Source organism: Lissotriton helveticus, chromosome 5_1, assembly GCF_964261635.1.
Source record: "Lissotriton helveticus chromosome 5_1, aLisHel1.1, whole genome shotgun sequence".
In the NCBI taxonomy this organism is placed as follows: Eukaryota; Metazoa; Chordata; class Amphibia; order Caudata; family Salamandridae; genus Lissotriton; species Lissotriton helveticus.
The window spans coordinates 48,781,893-48,802,554 of NC_136065.1; the positions used below are offsets into that span (position 1 = coordinate 48,781,893).

The following is a 20,662-nucleotide window of genomic DNA, read 5'->3' on the forward strand; positions in this document are numbered from 1 at the left end:
CCGTAGGAGTGTCTTAGGTGGGCTGACAGGATCTTTTATTCAGGATTTTAGTGGCGGCCGGCAGGGAGCCGAAGGAGCTCACGTTCTGTCGGACATGCTGCTTGGGCCCACCAATGCCATCTTAATAATATTGATTAGAAGGCCTCTCTGCCTCGCATATGCAGACGGTACCATGCTGGGGTGTACTCGAGGGTGGCTGCTGAGATCAGCAGTCCCTAGAACTCTTATGGGGGCAATTCATACTCCAGCAGGCAACACTGTAAACACACATGCGGTCATAAATGAGATCTTTGTCCAGTATTATGAGGCACTGTATTCTCCGCCCACGGGCTCTCTCAGACCGCATTCTAGACTATATTCGTGGGGTTACCCTCCCACGCAGGATGCCTCTGCAATTCCAAGAGTTGGAAAAACCTCTACAAATAGAGGAGATACAGGCAGCGATATGTCGTATGGTCTGTAACAAGGTTCTGGGAATGGACGGGTTTCCTGTGGAATACTATGCTACATTCAGAGCAACTCTAGCCCCAATGTTACTTGCAGTTTCCCAGGAGGCACATCAACAGGGAATTCTGCGTGATTCCTTACAAGAGGCCATCAGAGTATTGGTGCCCACGCTTGGCAGGGATCCCTTAGAGGAGGGCTCTTATCGCCCATTATCAATGCTCAACATTGATTATAAAAGTTTAAGCAAGGTGCTTGCAAATAGCTTGCTTCCACTGCTTCGGTCCCTGGTCCACCCTGAATATGTGGGTTTATCTCCCAAAGGACAAACTACTATAACACACGTCGGTTGTGTCACATTATGGGAAAGGTGGAGGGATACGCAGAACTTCCAATAATGGTCTCCTTTGATTTTGAGAATGCATTTGACATCTTAAGGGTGTTGTATATGCTGTTGGTGTTGGAGGCCCTGGGGATGGACCTGAGTTCATCGGTTGGGTCGGATTGCTCTACATGCCGCGAGCCAGGGTGATAACGAGACCCCAGATATCGCGTCAGTTTGAGAACAGCAAAGGCACCCACCAGGGCTGCTCCCTATTGTTGGAATGGGTGAATATGATGTCAATGAATACCATGATATGTGCAGGCCCGACAGCAGCAATACCAATAAATGCAATATCAGTGTATGCCATAACTTGTGACGGCATGATCATGCCAATACCCATCAATGCAATATCAATATGTGTCATAACCTGTACCCGCACAATAGCACCAACACCGGCAATGATGATATCAATGTATGTAAGAATCCATGCAAAAATGAGGATACCTTTAACAGTAAGAACAATGTCATTGTACGTTACGACCTAAGCTAACATAACTGTGTCAACACCAGTAAGAACAATGTCAATGTATGCTATGACAACTGTATGCACAATGTTAAGGATGTCAATACAAATTATACTAGTGACTGTCATTTTATTTCCAGGAGTTGTAATGAACTCAGCTCATTTATCTCGGATTCACCCAAGGTGACCTCCCCAACAACCCTGAGTCAGAGATAAGTGGTTAGACAACTCCTATGACCCACCCCCATGCCTATCGAATATCAGGTCACAGGTGGGGTCTCGCTTAACTTAAAGACATATGTGCACAAAGAGAAAACCCTAATCGATCCCACAGATAGAGGGCTGCACCACAAACAGGTCTGAGGAAATTGGCCCCAATAAAACACGTTTGGCCAAAGGTTTGTGCTCTTCAAAATGACCACAAAGTTAGATACTAAATGTAGAAAACCAATCAGGACACAACATACACACCACAGGTAGTGATCACACGCTCCTCGTGCTGGACATCGGGACACATACACACTGGACCACACTAGCTCTCTAAAAGTGGTGTCTCTTTAGATATTTCAGCAGCCACTGTTGGAGGGAGGTGTGGGGGCACTTGACATCAAGGTAAAATTTGTGGCCGCGCTGATAGAGAGGCCCGTGCGTTAACTGATAGGCGACATATTAGAGAAGAGCAGAGCAATTCAGGAGGAGCTGGGTGATGTTTGAGTGCTGTACTGGCTGCTGACGCCTGGGGGCCTGTCCAGGAAACTGGGCAGACTGGGGCGTGTTGCCAAACTCTGCTGGTATTGGTATATCCAGCCTGACACAGGCAGATGCCTTAAGCCCCGCAGTTACTGCTGTGAAGCGTTCCAGGGATGAGAGTCCTGCTGGTAGTGCATGACTCAACACCGTGGCAAGAAGTGGGAGTGTCCCACAGAGGTGACTAATATAAACAAGGCACTGGGGGCTGATCTCTTTCTCGCTATAATGCACTTATTTTGTAAGTCGGGAACACCTGGGCAGTGGAACAAGAGGAACCACCATCAAACTGTAAGATACAGTGTACCCTAACACATGGATTGGGCAGAAGGGCAGTCACGTTGCTCTACACATCTCTGCAGGCTGCTGATGCTGACCCCGCAGTACTCAGTAATCCCCGATGGGAGGAGTGCTTTGGGGGGCATTGACAGTTAAACAGTGGGTGATGGCAGTGGAACACGTGAAGAGCGTTTTTATGTAATGCCCTCCTGAAGTTTACGCAGTTTAATTACTTACATCAAACCTACTTTACACTGCAACGACTCCACAAGATGTTCCCAGGGGTGGCCCGCTGTGCCCACGCTCTGGACCTCAGCAGCGACTTTACACATGGTGTGGGATTGTCCGACACTAGCACAGGTATTGGTGCAGGGGGAAACATCCTTTACCACGCGGATTTTAAACCGCAAGGCTTTAACAACGCGTCCATTACAACGCAAGTCGTAACCACGACTTGCGCTGGAGGGCGCTAGAGGATTAAGAATAGTATATTTACTATTCCAACATCTTCCCTAGTGTCCACGGGGACTGGTGTTAGAATAGTAAATTATACTATTCTCAATCCGCGCCCCCAACGCAAGTCGTGGTAACGACTTGCGTTGTAAGGGACGCGTTGTTAAAGCACGCGTTGTGACGGTACGCGTCGTACCATCACACATCCTGGTGCAGGTGATGGAACATATTTTGGCAGTAACTGATGTGCACTTATCTCCCGATCCTCTGCCGTGCTCGCAAGAGTTTGCAAAATGGACGAAACAAGTGGTACATAAATGGTCTGTAGCTGAGGCTGACACCATGTCTTATGGTCTGCAGCTCCGAGGGGTTGGTGGTGCTGCCAGGCTCTGGGATACTTAAGTGTTTAAACTACTTGATAAATTAGACACCGCTGCGTAATGGTTGGTTTTGTGTGATGGCTCGGCGTCGATGCTGACCTTGACTGAGAACTTTGTTGTGGGACCTAAGAACCAGGTCTGTCTCCATGCCCCCTGTTTGGTGTTTTCGTGGGCCGGATGTTCTGCATGCACTGCGCTTCCCATCCCCCCTCACACAGATGCTCCTGCGATACACCCTGGGCCTCATTTATGAAGCCCTTGCACATTCTGAACGTCACTTTGTGTGACATTCCGTGGCGCAGAAGCCTGCTCCATATTTACTAGGCAGCACTAAGCCATGGATGAAACACACCAAACACTAAATGAAACTGGTAGACTTGGCCACTGCTCCATTTAAATGTCTGATTGCAATGTCCTGGAAGGCAGCGCAGCCTCCCTCAGTGGAAAGTTGCCTCCGAGTGGCACATAAATGGGCAGTAGCGGAGGCTGATGGCATGTCTCTTGACCTGCAGCTCCAACGGGGATGGTGGACCTGCAAGACTCTGGGATACTTAAGTGCTTAAACTCCTTGACAAATAAGACACACCTGCGGAATGGTTGGTTTTGTGAGATGGCTCTGCGTCGATGCTAGCCTCGACTGTGCACTTCGTTGGGAGACCTAGGAGACCTGGTCTGTCTCCAGCCCCCATTGGGTGCTTTCTAGTGTGGGATGTTCTGTGTGCACTGCGCTTCGCATCCTCCCTCGCACAGATGCTCCTGCGATACACCCTTTTCTTACAGTGATCATGTTATTGTTCTTCTGTTCCCGCCCACAAGGACCTAATCTGTTTTTGGCATTTTTTGTTATTATAATCATAATTTTCTATTTTTGGCATCACCCTGATGGAGCGTTAACGACTTTGTTAAATCCATTTGCTATATTGTTTTAACAACACGTTTCCATGTACACTAATTCCACTTCTATATTGCTCGCTGATATATCGAATACTACTGTTTCCAGTGTGAACTCAAATGCTGATATATTTATTGATATATATATGATCTGCTGTTTGTGATATAACAAAATGGCAATAAATAAAAACATAAAAAATCATTACCTTTTCAAAATGCTTAATTAAATAGCTCACTTTTCACCCTAACATGAGGTTGGAGCAGATAAAAATATGTAGTGTCCTTCACTGGGAGAAAAGTAAGCGCTGTAGAACAGAAAGAAGTGTTTTCACTCTTCTGAGAAAGTTTGTTTCTTTCAAATTCCCACAGATTTTGCTTCTCATTATGTTGCACATTTGTATTCAGCTTTTTTACATTTTGCTCCTCTGTCTCCATATGTTAATAACTGTCACTGGGATTGGTTGATGTCCTGCATCGCCCATAATAGAAAAAATGCATAAATATAAAACAACTCATCTTCATATTGAGATGGATTATTGACATGTATGTGACTGTAACAACTGTTTGTATATGTGCTGCACTTGGCCCTTTTTGCGGAGTCAACCCTAAACTTTTTCCTTCCTCCTAGCCTTTTCTCCGACATGGTGTTGGTGGTTTTAGGCCTCTGAGCACTTTAGGACTGCTGTCCAGTGTAAAGTGCATGTGCTCTCCGTGTTACATTTGGTAAGATTGGTCTACACCTGTTTTGCATATTTAACTAACTTACCTGTCAGTCCCATGTAAAGTGGTATCTCATATTCCCTGGGCTAGTAAATTAAATGCTACTGGTGTACTTGCAGTGCTGATTGCGCCATTCAACAAAGTATCCTTGTAAACCTATCTCAGGTCTCTGCCATTGCAGGGCCTGTGCGCGCAGTGTCACTGCCGCTGTGGCACCTAAAGTGTGTGCCATGTCTGTGACCCCCCCTTTTCCTGCAAATCTGCCACCCCAAAGGTAGGCCCTAGCTAGCCCTATGGGCAGGGTGCATTGTAGGTAAAAGATAGGACATGTACCAAAAGTGTGTGACATGTCCTGGTAGCGACAAACAGACATTTTGGTTTCTCACTACTGTGGGGCTGCCCTCCCATAGGAATGCATTGGGGATTCCCTGATAAGTGCTTCAGTGGTAATTCCTGATATTAGAGGAGCATCATGCTCAAGTTTAGTATATTTGGAATTGTAATAATAAATGCTACGCAATGGTGTGCGCAGATTTATTATGCCTATTTCAGAAATGACACTTTCAGAAGTTGGCATTTCTGTGTGCTATGTGTCTGCCTGCCTCATGTGAATTGCATGTCTGGTTTTTGAGTGACTGGGGCTGGGTGGTGTGTGTGGCGCCAGGAGCGGCAAGGTGAGTCAGCACTAGGCTGAATGGGACATCTGCATTGGGAGTAGTGGGAGGAGTAATCCCCTGACCCTGAATAGGTCTGTGCCTAGCCTGTACAATGCTGGCTCCGCTCCCTGTGGTGTGTCTGATCACTGACCCCCCACCTGACAAAGGGGAAGAGGAGCCTGGTAAACAAAGTGCTCCAATTCCCCCCTGAACCAGATTTTGCTGGTTCCCCCAAACCCTGCATTGCAGACAAAGGAGAGAGGTAGTATAAGTATAGGGATTGTGACCCCATGATTGGGTGCTTGTGCTTGTTCCTGAACCTGCTGGGGCGTGCTGCTGCTGGGGACCAGGAGGAACCGCCATGAGGGCTTGGTTCCCTGAGCACAGCATTGCCTCCTGGATCTCTCAGGACTTTGGCTGTTGGAGCTGTGACTCCTAGCGCCTCGTGAGTGCTATATTTTAATTTCCAAAAGAAGAGGAATGCATGGGTTTCGCAACTCAGCTGCCCATGGAGGAGGAAATCCTGAGCATAGGGATTCCCCCATGTTGCCAATGAGGCGGGAACCCACCCCGCTCTTATGCCTCAATTATCTTTATTTACAGCTGTTGCAGGGTTTCTGTACTCACACAGAACTGTGCACAGAGGAGTGGAACCTCGGCAAATTAGGGTGTCCCAAAACTTACCTTAGCAACCAACTCACCCCTTACCGAGCTAGCTACAGTGTCTCATTGGACATATCAAACTCCCAATGTTTAGACAAACCAGAACATGAACTTACAGTACCTCAGGGTACGTGGGACTCATGAACACTCTTTCGTTATATTATCATTACAAACCAGAACATGGAGTAAAGAAGACACATGTGCATTTTAAATGTTTATTTACTAATGCCGTCTTCTCAGGCGCAGTATCTTAGATAATACAAGTATACTTATTATCAGTAGCAAAATTATCAGCATAGTTACTAAGACATAAAAAGCGAATGGTGACAGCATGTTAACATGCTGTAATGAATAAGAGTTAACAACACTTATATCTCACCCTCCCTAACACATATATTATATTATTAGCTAAGAAGGTCTCTTTGGGTTGTTTTAGGGCGGGCCCATACCTTAGTGTCCTAGCATGAAGGAATCACATCAGCATACACCAGCTCTCTCTGCATGTGCACCGCATCAAGTGTGTTAGCAATTCTCGTGCAAAGCAATATCAATCCCGCCTCAAGCCCAAGTTGGCAAAGGCTGCACTTGTGTTATGACTATGAAGGCGTGGAGATCAGACCTCATAACAATTCCATATCGTGTTGCTCCTGAAACTTCAGCACTCTCCGTGCAGACATGGTTTATTAAACAAAACTGATATCAGAGCAATAACATATTATTCTCACATACACCACGGCAAACCACTAGGTTGAAAGCTAAGTCAACAATTAAGGGTCGTGTGCAGAAGTTGCAAGAAAGGAAAAATGGCGTTTAAATCTCAAATGTACCTATGCTAACTTAACACGATATAAGGATATATAGGAGCTATACAACACCCCCCCATGATCCGAGAACGGACTAAATAAGATAACAGAAGTGCCATCACATGAGAGCAGAATCCAATTATAAACAAGCATGAATAAAAATTCAATTATAAAAACTAATGCTAAAAAATAGCCCACAAGTATAATGTGGCTCAAGCCAATAGGCAAGCAAAAATAAAATGTCTTGACCAAAAGTCAATAAAATCAAGGAAATGCTATCAATCAGCATGTCAATTTGAGGCAGTGTCTATGATAAGACTGTATATGAAAAGTAAGCTGCAACAGCCTCCAGGAGGAAGTCACTGTCCTCATCCGAAAACAGTTCAGCCATCCAATTTAAAAGATGAAAGGAACATACGTGATCTTCCAGCACCGGATCCTCTATAACCATCAGAGGACAGCTCGGTGGGTTTTCAAGAAAACTTCGTTCCAAGAAATTTTGCGCTGCCGACAACACATCCCAGGGACCCATTAGTCCATGTGCCACCGCCAAGGCCATAATCCTTTCGTCAGAACAAACCAACTCGTGAGCAATGATAGGACTCATCAGTTGATCAAAATCGACGTCAGAAGATATTGGTCCGCAGAGACACAAATCAATGGCCCAAAGGAAATCACAGGTCAGGCAGCGAAATACAGGCTGGACACAGGTGAAATAGGAGAACCGAAAAGATAATCCAAACGCCGTGCTTAGAGTCGCCAACGGCAGTGTGCCATAATAATCAAGCATGCGGTTGCGAAACCGCGTCAGTAGCAGCTGAGCGTGGTCTTGCACAGGAAGGGCATCCATATTTAAAAAGGCAGAAAACCACCAATGCGCCAGCCGCTAATGCAAGTAAAAACGGGAACCCTCCAAATAAGGACGAAAAAATAGAATGGAAGAAGGCAGGGATGACTCCAAAAATCTTCTCAAAGGAAGTCACGAGACCACCGCTAACAACTTTAAAAAAATGTGCTAGGCCCGTTGTGGAGGATGCGTTAAAGATAGAACGGACCATGGCTCCGAAATGCAAAGGCAAATCAGTGTTTAAAAGAGCCTGAACCTCCGTACGGGTGTTAGCAATGTGAAGCACGAAAGTTTCACGGGCCGAGCTCAAGGCCACCTCTTTCTGGGACAATAGAGCTCTTATTCTAGCCATGCCGCTGAATTCTGCTCCCAAGGTCGGTATCTGTGGCCAAATGGAAGACTCCCTATGTTCACGTGTGGGAGGATAAAGAACATTTCTGCAGCAAATAACTCGCTCACTTACTGTTACTATGAAAGCTATACCTTTAATTAAACCACAACAGTTTTCATTATTGAGCATTAAATAACTACCATTCTCTAACAATTTAAACGTGGGGATGATAGCAGGAACTGGCGTGCCCTGTAAAACGCAAGCCATATTCGGTCGGTCCTTGTTACATGAACCGTGTAACTGTATGTGTCTGCACATTAAAGAATGATCTGGCGTCTCAGTACACTCATCTCCTGTTAGATAAACCTCCTGTTCGTCCTTGAAACATCTGTATGTGTATGGGAGTGACCAGACCTCATGAAGAAAACCGCTACCCAAGGGTTCAAAACGACCTATTGGCACATATTTCATACAATTTGAAAACTTATATAAAGCAAAAGGCAGTGTTATTAAACCGTGGATAAGCCACGTAGCAGCAGTGGCCTCTGCCACAGAAAAAGGCAAAGATTCCAACCTTTCAATATGTAGCATAGAAAAGGAAGCATCACGCATTGAAAGCAAGCGTTGTTTGTCTGTCAAATTAAACGGTGCAAACAAAGAGGAAACGTTCATGTATCCCCAGGGAACTTTACCCATTTTCAGAGTCTGAAGTGTCCATGCAAACTGCATGATTGACCGTAATTGATTTTGACCATGGTATAATACAGACACTTCATCATGCACAATATCAACAACAGACGACACAATATTATCTAATGTGTAAATTCTAGAGGAAAGCACGTTAATGCTATTGTCAACAACTGCAAGCACTTTCTCAAGATTCGCCTGATCAATAGCCCTAAGGCGAGAAGCAGCCTCAATCTGTGACAGTTTCCAAATTTCATTGTAAACCCCATATAACCACCTTTTCGACCTGCCACTAGCTGGGCCTTTAATGAAATCATTTAAATCCACGTCTGCATTCAGTTTGGAAAGGTGATACTTAACCGCAGGTAAAGTTGAATGTTTCAGCCAAGCTTGACACAACTTGCCCACAGAGTAAGAGGTGACAGTATGACTCAAATCAAACCGGGGATCAGATCTAACAGTCTTAAAACCGTCAGTTATATTCAAAAATCTTTTTTGGCAGGAATCAGCACTACGGTGCCAAAGCAGCCAACCCTTAGGATTCATACTGGAAATGTTAAAGGAGGAATTAAGAAGCAGAGCCTGTATATCTTTAATGGACAATTGAGTAAAATTACTCCAATCCTCATATTCCTCCAACTCTGGGAAAGACGGGGTGTTCAACCTTTTAGATGTAGCCAATCCAAAGCATGTGGTCCGGGAAATGGTTTCATTTAAAAACAACATATGATTCGGGATGAGACATGCACGGTGCAAAGCCCCAGTGCCTCGTACCTGCCAGGCCCTTGAACCCCAAACCGATTTAAGGTCTATGGTTTCCTTCCATAACTCATAGCCCCCAGTAACTAATTGATCTAGGAAGGCCTTCGAATACAACAATTTTGTATCGGTAAGTCTAACCTTGGACAGTGGCTGTTTGTGAAATTTAAAATAAAAGGACTCGGGATTGGACTGATTAAAGTCAGTGAAATAAGTATACTTTTTAAGAAACGTTTCTGAACTCCCTTGTGTAGGTGCTGGGCAATGTTCCCACTGAGTAAAATTAACAGCATCCCTTCGGGAAGATGTTTTGTGTAAGAAGTGATTGCCATAATGTTGGTAACAGAACAATTCACCATAATTAGCAGATTCTAAATATAAATCCTCAGCATCAAAAGCAGCATAGTATTTCAAATCAGAAAACAAACTTTCTACAGCATTAACATCCCAATCATCAGAACGAATGTTTTGTCTCACCACATCCCCCATATTAACTCTTAGTACATTAGGAACATTAACGACTTCCGTTGGGCCATGAATCTGAAAACGAACTGCATCCCACGCGATTCCATCCAGAACAGGCCATGCTGTGATGTTAACCAAAGTCAAGTCTCTTTTTAATCTGTGTGTAGAATGTGAAGAGGAAAGTGGGGCCAATGTTCCATTTAAATGAGTAATGCAAGTTCTCTCCTCGACATAGTGTCCATTCATAATTCGAAAAAAATAAAACACAAAACCAATTGACATAAAAAGGTAAACCGAAAAAAGGACCAGCCAAATGTATATCCAAGGAGGAATCAAAAAATGTTTTTTAAACAGGCTAGCATATACCGCAATTTGAGAGGGTTTTTTCGAGGCAAGGGAAGCAGAGTCAAATGAAAATCTGGATTCCGTGGCTAAACGAGCTTGCAGGTCAGGCATGGACAAATCAGTGGGGTATGTATAGTCCAATTCATCAACGTTAGTTCCGGGTAAATTATTTAATAATGGACTGGAAACAACAGGTAATTCGATGGCCACTTCAGGTTCAATATTAGAAGCAGTGGGCATGATTGAATTTCTCACAATGGAAGGACAGGAAACAGCTGGTGTCATGCTAAGAAGAATCGGCCACTCTGTGTATCTTGACATTGTCAATTGAAATAAACCTGTTTTCCTTACGACCTGGAAGTGGTGGTAAAATGACTGTTCTTGTGCCCTTCACTCCAAGCACTGGGACCGGAGCTCGATAGGAGGGACCAAACTCTTTCTTGTTGTCGATCTTCTCTCGAACCAGTTCTCCAACTTGGGGTAGCCAGCCAACTACCGGGACCTGCAACGCATCATCCGATGTGGAGGGCAAATGTTCCTTTGCAAGACTGTCTCTGGACTTTTGTAGATTCTGTAAAACATTGCAATGTTCATCTGCGTCAAAGGAAGTGGCGCGAACCACAGAGTCTAGACCGTCAAGGTCAGGGACGTACATCTTGATGCCAAAGAGCATTTCGTATGGGGTCCGCCCACCCAGAGACCTTCTAGGGAGATTATTAAGAGCACGCTGCACGCCATAGAGGTGAGCCAGCCAGTTTCTGCCAGTGCCTATAACTCGGGCTGTCAAAGATTGCTTTAAATCACGGTTCATTCGTTCAACTACACTATTACCCTCAGGTCTGTAGGGTGACGAAAACTTGACTTGGACCCCCATCGAAGTCATGGCATCCTTATACGCCTTAGAGGCGAAAGCCGGACCCTGATCCGAATGGAAGGTACCACAGGCAAAAATCCCTATAAAGATACGCAAATCTCTAATGACAGTCCGTGAATCAGCGCTGCGATGTGGCCATACCCACACAAAGCGTGTGCATGAGTCAACCGCTACTAAGATGTACTTATACGCAGTATCAGATGAAAAAGGACCGCAGTGATCTAAATAAACACAGCCTAGTGGTTTATTAGAAATGTACAACTGAGTCTGTGGCGGACGCGTAGCAGTTGAAGGTTTAATCTGCTGGCATATGTCACAAAGAAGGACATAATCACGCGTCTGTTTGTACAGTCCCCGCCACCAGAAACGTTGTTGTAGTTGCGTTACAGTGGCTGAGACGCCCGCATGCGCAGACGCCACACCTTCATGAGCCGCTGTAATCAAGTCTGTTCTGCGATCCGAGTTGGGAATCAGCCGTTCCCCAACATCAGGAATTGTCACAAAAGGAACCTTTTCGGGACTTAAGTGGTATTTATACTTCGAAGGGAACCCCGAAGGATGTTTACTTCCCTTCTCAGAGGCAGCAATCGCTGCCAAGATGTCGCTATCAATCTTGGTTTTAGACCTAGTAACTGCTGCAACTAAGTATGTAGATACTGCTGATTTCGCCGCTTCATCAGCAAGCGAGTTGCCAACAGCGTGAACTCCTACGCGCTGATGACCGAGAGTATGAATCACATAAACGAGTGGCAACATAGCCTTAAGCTCTGCCACTCGAACCCAGATCATTTTATGTTTTATTGTGCTACCCTTGGAATCATGAAAATCATTTTGAATCCAAAAGAACAAGTTTTCATTGTAAGACTGGACACAGTAGTAAGAATCACTTACAATTAGAGTAGTAACACTTGGATCTGCGTACTCCAAAGCTAGTAAGAGAGCACGAAGCTCTGCCAATTGTGCGGTGCAATCTCCCAGGGGCAACGTGTGCACTTCCCTGGAAACGAACTCATCATTCAACATAGCACCGACCACAATGGCGCATGCGGAAACGTAGGCATGTTTAGAGCCATGCGCAACCTGCGCCGACCCATCAGTGTAAATGATGCAATGGAAGTCCTCCAAAGGTCGCATAGCCAGAGGAGCAGGATGAACGAATTCATACTGTAAGTACTCCTGCGACCGTAAGGAAGCGTCAAAAATAAACATGACATCCGTGGATGACAATGACGCTGCCCACTGAATCCACCGAGGGTGCAAAGCTTTCGAATTCGGTACACTGGCTTTCGTGACTGCCTCCAAGTGAGGACAGGGTGTTACCACCAGCATGCGTTTCCCTTGAGACAGTGCTCGTTCTTTTAGAATTGCCATCTGTACAGCAGTTAAAACCTTTTCCACTGTGGGAAACCGCATCTCAGCCGAAGTGTACAAGTGTGACTTGTAAGCAATAGGTACTGTGTCACCTTCATTAAAAGTGAGGTATGTGAAACCCACCGTCCCAGGAATTATTCTTATTACCAGGTTGGTGTGGTTATCACGAGTCAGTAAATATTTAGAAGCGAGCAGATCAGCCTGCAAGGATTGCAAAATGGCTGAATGCTCAGGCAGCCAGCATGATTTTGAGAAAGTTGGTTGTATCAAAGCATACAAAGGCTTGATACGCTGGGCATATTCTGGAATGTAAGTCCTGCCGAAATTCAAAAAGCCCAGTAAAGATTGTAATTTTTTCAGTGTTGTTGGAGCGCGCAATTGTGCGCACTTCTCTAAGAAGTGAGGAGCCAAACCTCTACCTTCATTGTTGAGCTCATAGCCCAAAAACAACACTGTGTGTTCAGCAATGTGCGATTTTGCAAAGTTAAATTTGTAACCCATGTCAGCGAAGTTGCAAATAACAGAATTTACACGACACAGATGCTCCCAAATATCGTCGTCTGTGAGATATATGTCATCCACATACGAAAAAGCATCAGGGTCGAGTGCCTCCAGAATAGAGACAATTCGAGCGGTAAATATACCAGGACTATTCTTGTAGCCCATTGGAAGACGCCGGAATTGCTTTTGGACTCCAGCGCTCGTAAAACTGGTCCATTGGGAGCTAAAGCTGTCCAATCTGTGGGCATAAAAACCATTGGATATGTCAAGCGTTGTCTTGAAACGCTTACGCACGAGACTATCCACTAGGGCAGAGCCGTGGGTATTCTGTACAGCACAGTTACGGCAATGCGAGTTTAAATGCCGGTAATCCAAAACCAAACGATATGATCCGTCAGGTTTGTTCACAGTAAAAAGGGGATTATTCATCGGTGACACACACGTTTCAATAACTCCCTGATATTCCAATTGTTCAAGGATTTCCGCGACGGAAGATTTTGCTTCACGCCGAATGGGATATTGAGGTTGAGGCTGCGGCTGAGACCGCAACGGAATTTCGTGGCAAGGCGACAATCTATCCCAACCACATTGGTTACGGTACAGAGCCGGTGCGAGAGCCCGAGCCCACTCTTCTGCAAAATGCTGCGCATGCTCTTTCGAGACAGTGTTCGCGAAACTGGGTAGGATCACCTCCTCCCCTCGCGGCGCCGCGAGCACAAAAGGTGGGGGCCAGTCAGCCTCGGAAAGCAAAATGTCGTACGTAGACGAAAGGTTCTCCCAAAATACCCCTCTGACAGTACGCTGTATGTCACCTTCAATTAACAGGACAATTTCAAAAAGTCTTTCAGGGGGAGCTAATCTCGTATCGGCTGTTTCTATAACAACAAAAACTTCAGTCGCTGTCACCCTCAGTAGTGGACGGAGCGCCTCTCTGACTATGGTAATCTCCGCCGCGCTGTCCAGCAAGGTCAGAGCCCACGTCAGATTCCGAAGCCGCGTTCTCACTATCTGTGGCATATCTATGCGCTGTTAAGGCCGCGACTTTCTTCTTCGCAAACTGCGGACGCTTAGGCGTAGAATCCTCCTGCTTCACTGCGCCGTCTGTCTGGCGGGACTGACCACGTCCTTGCTGGCCACCACGTCCACGTCCACCCCCTCCTCCACCACCGGTCTTCTGGGCCGATGTTTCCTGAAAGGAACGAGGAGAGCGTTGATCAGAACCCTGAAAACGATCAGGTGATTTAATCATCGCGCGATCGCGCAAATCATAAACTCTGTCTGCCGGCGCAGGAGCTTGTATTGCAGGAACAGGATCCTGAGTTTGCCTAGTCTGCTTCCCCTGTGTCTGTTTTTTAGGCCAAATCTGTTTTTTGGACTTGGGCTGGACATCTGTCACTGCAGATTGTCCCTGAGGTTGTTTTTTATCCTTCACTGGAAAATATTTCAGACCTCTACTTGTGCGGCCAATTGTCTTATAAGCGGCCACCACAATCTTTGCTAACTGGCGGGGTTTGTCGGCATCGGGCAGAGCAGCCAAAGCATTCGACACCTGAAAGTTAACTGCATCTCCTTTAACATTGGAGAGAATGAGATCACTTACAATCTCAAAAGAACCACACAGGCGCATACCCAATTCAACCGCTGCCTCTGGACCGTGATCATTCTGAACACGTCTAATGATTTCAGGCAGAGCATTCATAGACGGGGTGCCGAAGCACCTCGTATAAACTGCCGCAAAAGTTTTTCCCCAGCTTTCACAGTCAGCAAGTTCAGGAGTAATATCCTTCGGTAGAGTAATCGTTAACATTCTATGTTTATCAGCAGGAGTTGAATTCGGAAAAACCGCCTCCAGTTGATCAAACTTCTCTGCTAGCCAGAATGGGAAGTCATCGTTGTCAACAGGACGCGCACCAAAAACCGAATTAACCATCACTGGATTGAGACGCATTCCGCCTCGTTCCATGGGAGCGGCCGCACCCCCCTGGGGACCACCAGGAAGATGTCGACCGATGTATTGCACTAAAGCACGAATCACGGAAATGGAAACAACATGTAGCCTGCGAATTTCTGCCAGGGTACAAGCCCCGTGATTCGGGTGCGGGGTAAAGCCACCCAACGCAGGCCAATTTGTACCTGGAATTGAGAGTGGACCTAACCTCGCAGCGGACAAAGAGTGGGGGAGGGCGCCATCAAACCAAACTCGATGCTGCCAATGATCAATAGGTATTTCCAATGCCCTGTACGGCGTATATTCAGCTGGGACATCCGAGGCGGTGTAGGAGTGGAACAAACCAGAATTAGCGTCCACAGCCGGAAACGTAACCCAAGAGTAAAACAACTCGTAAGGAAACGCCGGATCTGCACATACCACGAAAATCACAGCCATCCCATCTACTGGGACCTGGTACGTCTGAAGATGGTTGCGTACCGCTACGCGACTATGCTGCGCAATAGCCACCGCCGCCATGACAACACTGGAAACAAGAACACACAAAGAATACTTTGTAGCACAACTGAGTAGTAATTCAAAGAAACCGTTTAAGAAAGAATCAAGCTTGAATAAAGACCTATTTCAAAAAATAGGTAGGTTTCACCGACACCCCGTTTTCCGGAAACGGATGTGAAGGGGTTAAGGCATGAACGATAAACTACTCGAGTGTCATGATATAAGACCACCGAAACCGTTGGGCGCCATGTTGCAGGGTTTCTGTACTCACACAGAACTGTGCACAGAGGAGTGGAACCTCGGCAAATTAGGGTGTCCCAAAACTTACCTTAGCAACCAACTCACCCCTTACCGAGCTAGCTACAGTGTCTCATTGGACATATCAAACTCCCAATGTTTAGACAAACCAGAACATGAACTTACAGTACCTCAGGGTACGTGGGACTCATGAACACTCTTTCGTTATATTATCATTACAAACCAGAACATGGAGTAAAGAAGACACATGTGCATTTTAAATGTTTATTTACTAATGCCGTCTTCTCAGGCGCAGTATCTTAGATAATACAAGTATACTTATTATCAGTAGCAAAATTATCAGCATAGTTACTAAGACATAAAAAGCGAATGGTGACAGCATGTTAACATGCTGTAATGAATAAGAGTTAACAACACTTATATCTCACCCTCCCTAACACATATATTATATTATTAGCTAAGAAGGTCTCTTTGGGTTGTTTTAGGGCGGGCCCATACCTTAGTGTCCTAGCATGAAGGAATCACATCAGCATACACCAGCTCTCTCTGCATGTGCACCGCATCAAGTGTGTTAGCAATTCTCGTGCAAAGCAATATCAATCCCGCCTCAAGCCCAAGTTGGCAAAGGCTGCACTTGTGTTATGACTATGAAGGCGTGGAGATCAGACCTCATAACAATTCCATATCGTGTTGCTCCTGAAACTTCAGCACTCTCCGTGCAGACATGGTTTATTAAACAAAACTGATATCAGAGCAATAACATATTATTCTCACATACACCACGGCAAACCACTAGGTTGAAAGCTAAGTCAACAATTAAGGGTCGTGTGCAGAAGTTGCAAGAAAGGAAAAATGGCGTTTAAATCTCAAATGTACCTATGCTAACTTAACACGATATAAGGATATATAGGAGCTATACAACACAGCGTGTGACCAACCCGCGTTGATGAGTTTATATTTGCCTTAGAGGTGCCCACTTCGCATTGAGGAGTTTATATTTGCCTCGCGGGTGCCCACCCCATTTATTTACTTTGCGGGTGCCCACACTGCATATGGAAATCTCCAGGGGGCTGCCGCGATCGAGTGTGGCAACCCGGAAGCCAGGCAGGCTGCCTGGTGGTGGGAGGGGCCTGACGCACACCGCCGGAAGTGAGCAGGGCTCCCGTGAGCTAAGGGAAGTCCGCGTATGTCGCAGAGGAACCCCGGTGCCTGTCCCCAGTCCAGGGGAGGTCGGAGAAGATCCAAGTGCTGGACCAGCGAAGTCAGGAGAGAGAGTCCCTGAGGAGTGGGGGCTCTCCTGACAAGAGGAGCCCAGAGAGCCCAGAGAGTCCCGGTGAGTGGGGGCTCCATATGCACATTGTTGGTGCCTGAGAGGTCCCGCCTTTTCTGGCCGCTCCAACGTTGGGGGCAATTTTGGTTAGTTAAGAGTCTCAGAGGGCTCCAGTGAGTTGGTGCCGATCGAGGCACATGGTCGGTGCTTTTTGGCCACAGTTGCCCCGCTTGACAGTGGGCAGCTGCAGCGATTGGGCATACTTGTTTAGTTAGAGTTCCAGTGGGGCTCGTCAGGCACAGTTAGTGCCAGTGTATATTCTTCATCACAACTGCACGGCAATTAGCGGCATCTGCAACGTTTACGCTATTAGTTCTTTGGGGTTATTTTGGGTGAGATACACTCCTCTGCTCCAGCGCGATTGAGCACTTGTGAACTCTGCTGCATTGGCAGCCCAAGCCCTGGCTTTCTGGACATAGAGCATTTGAGCCCTCTGAAAAGGCCAGTTGGCCAGGGGGACTGTGTTAGGTTGTTAGGGCGCAAGGCCCTAATATGATTTATGTGGTGCGCAGGAAATGTGGTTTATGGACCCTGATTTATGCCTCTAATGTGGTTTATGTATGAGGTAATTTGCATACTGTGGTTTATGATTGTGAGGTTATGCTCTACTGTGATTTATGCCCCTAATGTGATTTATGATTAGGAGGTCATGGTCTAATATGTTTAGGCTTATGAGGTTGGCGCATAATGTATTTTACGCCTGATTTGATATGGTGCATAGTATGATTTGTGTTGCAGTATATAATGCTGAGTACAGTATTTGTCAGTAATTACTTGTTGTGTTCTACGTTTATTATTGGTTCTACATTTACTATTTTCACTTTGTGATGGTTCTGACAGTGGCCCAATTGGCCCTGTCGTGTATATATAATCCCCTGTAAATATTGCCTAGTGCCAGTTGGCACAGTGTATATTGTGTGATTACTATTCTAATGTGTTTATCCACGACTCCGTCGTCGTCTTCCGGATCTGCCTCGACCTCCGTCTCGGGCGGGGAGATTTGAAGATGATGGCTCTGGTCCTCCTCTTCTCGGTCGCCGAAGATGTTTTCTGGATCCGGGGCCGCTTGTCTGGCCTCAAGGCGCACCGCGCGCCGAAGCTTGAGTGTCTTCTTTGACCTGAATTTTGTGCAGGCCCTGCAGTTGTCTTCGTTATGGTCTGGTGAAAGGCATTTGTTACAGACCGGGTGCACGTCGATATGTGGGTATTTGGACCCACAGAGCGGACAGTACTTAAACGGACTCCGCTCCATGCTGGAAAGTTGCGTCGTGTCGCGATGAGAAGGCCTCGATGTCCGAAGAGTGCAAGCACTCCGTTGATTCCGACTCCAAGAGACGGAAGAACTCAAGACCGTGCGCAAACAATACCGACGCAAAGAATACAAGGCCTTTTGGCCGTAAAAAGTTCGTTTTTCTCGGTTCCGACAGAGAGACGTCGAGACCGCATCCGAACCCAATGGCGGAAAAAAACAATCTGGGGATGGAGCCGATGCCCATGCGCACTGTAGTCCAGGGGAGGAGCCACCTATCTCAGGATACTTCGAAGACTCTTCCAGGACAACAATGTGCGATCATCCGGACCCAACACTAGGCGGCGATCTAATGCTAAGATATGCTAAGATAAGAATTTAGCAGCCCACATGCCTCGAACTTTCATATGTAACCTTGTGTGGAGTTCCTTTTGTGGTGTGCCTAGTATGTTGCTGCTGTGTGTGTGTTGCACAAACGCTTTACACATTGCCACTGAGATAAGCCTGACTGCTCAGGCCAAGCTACCAAGGGGGTGAGCAGGGGTTATCTTCAGTGTGTAACTCCCTTGCCCTGACTAGAGAGGTGGTTCCTGCCTGGCTTAGGCGCAAGCCCTAGCCAACCAGAATCCAATTTCTAACATTATTGTATTGAGCTCTCAGCATAAAAGGCGACTGTATAAAAATATTTGTCTGTATTTTGTGTGCCTGTCGGAGTGCATGGCGTCACTGTGCATTGACCATGCCAGGAGATCATGTGTGTTCTACCGACACATGTAATACTGCACATAAAATATGAATAATTCATTTCCTTCTTTTGTTGTATTTACCAAACAGTATCTCACCTTCAGGAGTTCCCACGCTGGTGCCTCACACTTCATTTCTATCTCCATTATCAGGGCATTGAGAGAGGTGATTTGATTGGAAAGTTTGGTGATATTTGCATTTTCTACCATGGTGATTTTCTTCTCCATCTCCTCTAGTTTTGCATGCAGTGTTTGTTTATTTTCTTTTAGGAGATGCTGCAGTTTTTCAAACTCAGATTCAATTTTCTGCTTCTCAGTTCTTAACTTGTCCTGTCAGGAGCAAAGAAAAGATGGTTAGATATTAAAAAGCTTTCTACTGAAGGTGCAGCTACAGGGACGGGTACGCTCAGCACGTCCACCAACTCCACGAGAACCATAACCCCACTGAGAAGGTAAATGAGACCTAACTTACTATAAACTGAAAGAGCAAAGGTTTCGGTAAAATTTGCAGTGTAAGCAATATAGTGTCTGCCCGTGTGAACTCTTTCAGACATAAGTCATTGAACTGATCGACGCAGCAGCCAGTAAGGATATTGATGTTAAAGGGAAGCTGTGCATGAATAATGCCTCGGTCCATATTGCATACTGGGGTCTATAAACATTAGACCTCCTAGGGAGGGAAGAAGGCACCAGAGGGGTGCTGGAACTTTTTTGGGACTGTACATAACATTCCTGTAATTATAAATTTACTGAACTATGTGGTATTTCATTTTGCTGTGAATTTAAAGGACTCTCTTTGTAACTAGAAATAAGCACTGGGCTAGACATAACATTACTGTGTTGGTTGATTGACTGGTTAGTCCTGAGTGCTTGCCCCACCCGGTTACCTCCCTAAGAAGACTGACTGCTCAACCTCGCTACCCTGAGAGTCAAGTACAGAACGGGATGTCCTTGGCCCAGCTTGCCGGGGCACAGTCAGAACCCTGAAGCTGGTGAGCAGAGCTATGATCTGATGACCAAAGTTTTGCAGCAATGAAAGGGTCACTCAGCTGTCAATACTATTGGGCGTATAACATCAAGTAAAATAACAACTACTACAGAATGAAGGGTGTACACTAGGAAAAACACTTCCCAAAAACTCTGAGAGGGACTATCAGATACCACCAAAATATTTATATTGAAACTCTCTTTAACTTGACCGCTGTAGTCCCTATGATGAACACTTAAATGTCACGACCAAGATAAGGCCTAATGCAGCCACCTCCTCTGTCTGAGTGGTGATAAATGTGCCGAGGGTGCTTCCATATTACAGGCCTTCCTTTTCTTCCAGTCTAAGGCAGGGCCATGTGCATTAGTTCTACTGGGGAGTTCCGTTCAGCTATGCCCTGTCCCTCTAAGAGCAGTTTAATGCAGGCATAACATATAACACTTCAAACTATGCTCAATTTATGAGACTTTCAGATGAATGTTGTAGTGAGTACTGAGTTGATCAGCTAATGTCTGAAGTCAGTGGCTTAGAGAATACTGGGCGCATGTCGTTTTGAGGATTAGATATGCATTTGTCCTGAAGAA

At 45.9% G+C, this 20,662-nt stretch overlaps 1 protein-coding gene across 1 annotated transcript in view; it reads right to left on the bottom strand.

Moving 5' to 3' along the window:
• The window catches only part of LOC144754119 (E3 ubiquitin-protein ligase TRIM39-like), a 531,293-nt gene that overhangs the window by 73,024 nt on the left and 437,607 nt on the right, over positions 1-20,662 (bottom strand). The window contains exon 3 of the mRNA XM_078641686.1: positions 19,190-19,420. Within this exon, the coding sequence (XP_078497812.1) occupies positions 19,190-19,420 (231 nt within the window). The remainder of the gene's footprint in view (positions 1-19,189; positions 19,421-20,662) is intronic.